This window comes from Myotis nattereri, assembly GCF_964212035.1.
Source record: "Myotis nattereri genome assembly, chromosome: 3".
Taxonomy (NCBI): Eukaryota; Metazoa; Chordata; class Mammalia; order Chiroptera; family Vespertilionidae; genus Myotis; species Myotis nattereri.
In genome coordinates this window covers 106,396,844-106,401,401 of record NC_138077.1, presented here as the reverse complement: position 1 = coordinate 106,401,401, position 4,558 = coordinate 106,396,844, and the positions used below count along the sequence as shown (strand labels likewise).

Here is a 4,558-nt window from a genome sequence, read left to right as displayed (position 1 = left end):
ATTTTTAACCAGTATTATTACTGCTACCATTTTACCATTTTTTAAAGTGCCATTTTATTTTCTCTTTATTTTATTTTGGGATTAGTGTTCTCCATTCTAGTTTCATCGTTATATTATTGGTTGTTTCTAGTTGGCATTCATCTGCAGGGAGCTGTTGCTGGAATTTGTTGGGATTAATGGCTGTTCTATAGGAGTATTCTCCTCATATAAAATAAGCCTCCTCCCCTCTTCCACTTCATTCTCTCTTTTCGCTCTTTTTTTTTCTTTTCTTTTCTTTTCTCGCTTTTATTTTCCCCCCTCCTTTTTCCCAATTTCATTTTTGCACTCTTTTTTTTGGTCCCTACTTTTCTTTTCTTTTTTCTCTTTTATCTTTTTCTCTTCCTTCTTCCTTATCCCCTAATACTCTTAATTCAGGTGGTCACCTTTATTTTGGGTTATTAATATCATGAATATATTTGTGTATAGTGCCTGGTACGTGGTGCCTTGTTGTGTTGTATTTTGTGCCTTTAAATCAACGCAGCAGATCCAAGCAACAGCAACCTCCTGAGCACCAACACCCTCTGCTGAGGAACAGCAGCTGTACGTGAAACCTCGCCCCACCAGCCAGAAGAGCCACCACAGCTGTGAACAGCACCCACCAGAGGAGCTGCTGCCAACTGAAGAGCAGCTGCTACCGCAACCGCCCAAAGAGCAACCACAGACCAAGGAGTCTCTACCACCAAGGGAGCAACCACTGAACGACTCAACGTCTAGATATGTCAGTGAGATCAAACATGGGTAGACAAAGAAACCCCCAAAGGAAAGAGAAGGAGGACTCTCCAGAAAAGCAGCTAAGTAATACAGAGGCATGCAACATGACAGAAAAAGAATTCAGAATAAGGGTCCTAGAGTGCATAAACCGGATGGAGGAAAAAATCGACAACCTCTGCAAGAAGCTAGAAGAAACAGATGAAAAAATCAACAACTTAAGTAAGACCCAAGAAGAAATGAAGAGTGATATAGCTGCAATGAAAAACTCCATTGAAAGTATCAACAGTAGACTAGGAGAAGCGGAGGACCGAATTAGTGAATTAGAAGACAAGGAAGCAAAACACACCCAAACTGAACTGCAATTGGAGAAAAAAATTAAAAGACAGGAGGAGAGCCTAAGGGAGCTTTGGGACAACATGAAACGAAACAACATACGAATAATAGGGGTACCAGAACAACAGACGGATGAACGAGGATTAGAAAACCTATTAGAAGAAATAATATCAGAAAACTTCCCTGAGGTGGGGAAGAAAAAAGTCACACAAGCCCAGAGAGTCCCAAAGAAGGTGAACCCGAAAAGACCCACACCAAGACACATCATAATTACCATGGCAAACGTTCAGGACAAAGAGAGAATCTTACAGGCTGCAAGAGAGAGACAGAAAGTTACATACAAGGGATCTCCCATTAGATTGTCAAATGATTTCTCAACAGAAACACATCAGGCCAGAAAAGAATGGACAGAAATTTACAAAGTGATGCAAAGCAAAGGACTGAATCCAAGAATACTCTATCCAGCAAGGCTATCATTCAAACTTGAAGGGGAAATAAGAAGCTTCACAGACAAAAAAAGGCTAAGGGAGTTTATCACCACCAAGCCAGCAATGCAAGGAATGCTAAAGGGACTGGTATAAAAATAAGAAATAAAAAGCTCAGAAAGAAAACAGCCACACAAAAACAGAAATGGCTACAAACCAGTACCTTTCATTAATAACTTTAAACGTAAAGGGACTAAATGCTCCAAACAAAAGACATCGAGTGGCTGAATGGATAAAAAAACATGACCCATACATCTCCTGTCTAAAAGAAACCCACCTCATTAGAAGAGACTCACACAGACTGAAAGTGAAAGGATGGAAAAATATCTTTCAGGCAAATGGAAAGGAAAAGAAAGCTGGGGTAGCAATACTTATATCGGACAAAATAGACCTCAAAGTGAAGGCCATAACAATAGCTAAGGAAGGTCACTTCATAATACTAAAGGGATCAATACAACAAGAAGATATAACTCTGGTAAACATATATGCACCCAATGCAGGAGCACCCAAATTCATAAAAAAACTCCTGGAAGATATCAAAGGAGAGATCGACAACAATACAATCATAGTAGGGGACTTTAATACACCACTGACAACACTGGATAAGCCCTCTAGACAAACAATCAGCAAAGATACAGCAATCCTAAATGACTCACTAGATCAGATGGACTTAATAGACATCTTCAGAACACTTCACCCCAAAGCCAGGGAATATACATTCTACTCAAATGCTCATAAGACATATTCAAAAATAGACCATATATTGGGTCACAAGCAAAGTATCCCCAAATTCAAGAAGATTGAAATCATAAAAAGCGTCTTCGCAGACCATGATGGCATAATATTAGAAATAAACTACAATAAAAACAACCCAAAATACTCAAACACCTGGAAGCTGAATAGCATGCTATTAAATATTGATTGGGTTACCAATGAAATCAAAGAAGAAATTTGAAACATCCTGGAAACTAATGACAATGAAAACACAACAATCCAAAACCTATGGGACACAATGAAAGCAGTCCTGAGAGGGAAGTTTATAGCTCTACAGGCCTATCTCAACAAACAAGAAAAAATGGTAGTAAATCGGCTAACTCTACAACTCAAAGAATTAGAAAGAGAGCAACAAGAAAACCCCAGAGTGAGCAGAAGGAAGGAGATAATAAAGATTAGAGCAGAAATAAATGACATAGAGACCAAAAAAACAATACAGAAAATCAATGAAACCAAGAGCTGGTTCTTTGAAAGGATAAACAAGATTGACAAACCTCTAGCCAGACTCACCAAGAAGCAAAGAGAGAGGACCCAAATAAACAAAATCAGAAACGATAGAGGCGAAATAACAACAGACCCCACAGAAATACAAATGATTGTTAAAAAATACTATGGTCTGCTCTACTCCAACAAACTAGACAACCTGGAGAAAATGGACAAATTCCTAGAAAAATACAACATTCCAAAACTCAATCAGGAAGAATCTAAAAATCTCAACAAGCCAATAACTATGGAAGAAATTGAAGCAGTCATCAAAAAGCTTCCAGCAAACAAAAGCCCAGGACCAGACGGCTTCACAAGGGAGTTTTACCAAACATTCAAGGAAGAACTAAAACCTATCCTCCTCAGACTACTACAAAAAATTCAAGAGGGACAGTCTCCGCGGAGAGCGGCCGAGGTTTCCTGCTTCAACAGTGCTTGGACGGAACCCGCCGCCACCGCCACTGCCGCCTCCACCGCCTCCACCGCCTCCACCTCCGCCTCCTCCTCGCAGTGCCCCGGACCCCGACCATCCAATGCCCCCGCCTCCGCTCCAGCGCCGCGCTGTCGCCTCTCCGCCGCCGCCGCCGCCATGTCCACCGAGCCCTCCTCGCAGGTGCGCCAGAACTACCAACAGGACTCAGAGGCCGCCTTCAACCGCCAGATCAACCTGGAGCTGTACGCGTCCTACATCTACCTGTCCATGTCTTACTACTTTGACCGCGACGATGTGGCTTTGAAGAACTTTGCCAAATACTTCCTTCACCAATCCCACGAGGAGAGGGAGCACGCGGAGAAGCTGATGAAGCTGCAGAATCAGCGCAGCGGCCGCATCTTCCTCCGGGACATCAAGAAACCAGACCGCGACGACTGGGAGAACGGGCTGAACGCAATGGAGTGTGCGCTGCACTTGGAAAAAAGTGTGAATCAGTCACTACTGTACTTGCACAAATTGGCCACTGAGAAAAATGACCCTCATTTGTGTGACTTCATTGAGACTCACTACCTGAATGAGCAGGTGAAATCCATCAAAGAACTGGGCGACCACGTCACCAACTTGCCCAGGTTGGGGGCCCCTGAAGCGGGGATGGCCGAGTACCTCTTTGACAAGCACACCCTGGGGACAGCGACGAGAGCTAAGCCTTGGCTGCTTCCCATGGCCTCGGGGAGACTTCCTGGTCCCCCAAGCAGTACTGCATGTTGGCGCGACCTTTACCTTTTCTATAACTTGTACCAGATCATCCACTCATGTCTGTCATTTGTACCGTTCCTTCCAATAAAGTAATTTGGTACCCAAAAAAAAAAAAAAATTCAAGAGGAAGGAACACTTCCAAGCTCATTCTATGAAGCCAGCATCACCCTAATACCAAAACCAGGTAAAGACAACACAATGAAAGAGAATTACAGGCCAATATCCCTCATGAACATAGATGCCAAAATCCTCAACAAAATCTTAGCAAATCGGATCCAGCAGTACATCAGAAAGATCATACACCATGACCAAGTAGGATTTATCCCAGGGATGCAAGGATGGTACAATATCCGCAAATCAATAAACGTGATACATCACATAAACAAACTGAAAGAAAAAAACCACATGGTCATATCAATTGATGCAGAAAAAGCATTTGACAAAATTCAACACCCATTTTTGATAAAAGCTCTCAGCAAGGTGGGAGTAGAAGGATCATACCTCAACATAATAAAAGCCATATATGACAGGCCCACAGCCAACA

At 42.4% G+C, this 4,558-nt stretch overlaps 1 protein-coding gene across 1 annotated transcript; it reads left to right on the top strand.

Annotated features, from left to right (window-relative positions):
• Positions 1–3,414: 3,414 nt before the first annotated feature.
• LOC308516487 (ferritin heavy chain-like) lies at positions 3,415–4,132 on the top strand (the record flags this gene model as incomplete). The annotated part of the gene is made up of 1 exon (XM_081087455.1): positions 3,415–4,132. One exon carries the CDS (start codon positions 3,415–3,417, stop codon positions 4,105–4,107), a length of 693 nt encoding a protein of 230 aa, XP_080943581.1. The 3' UTR covers positions 4,108–4,132.
• Between the last annotated feature and the right edge of the window lie 426 nt (positions 4,133–4,558).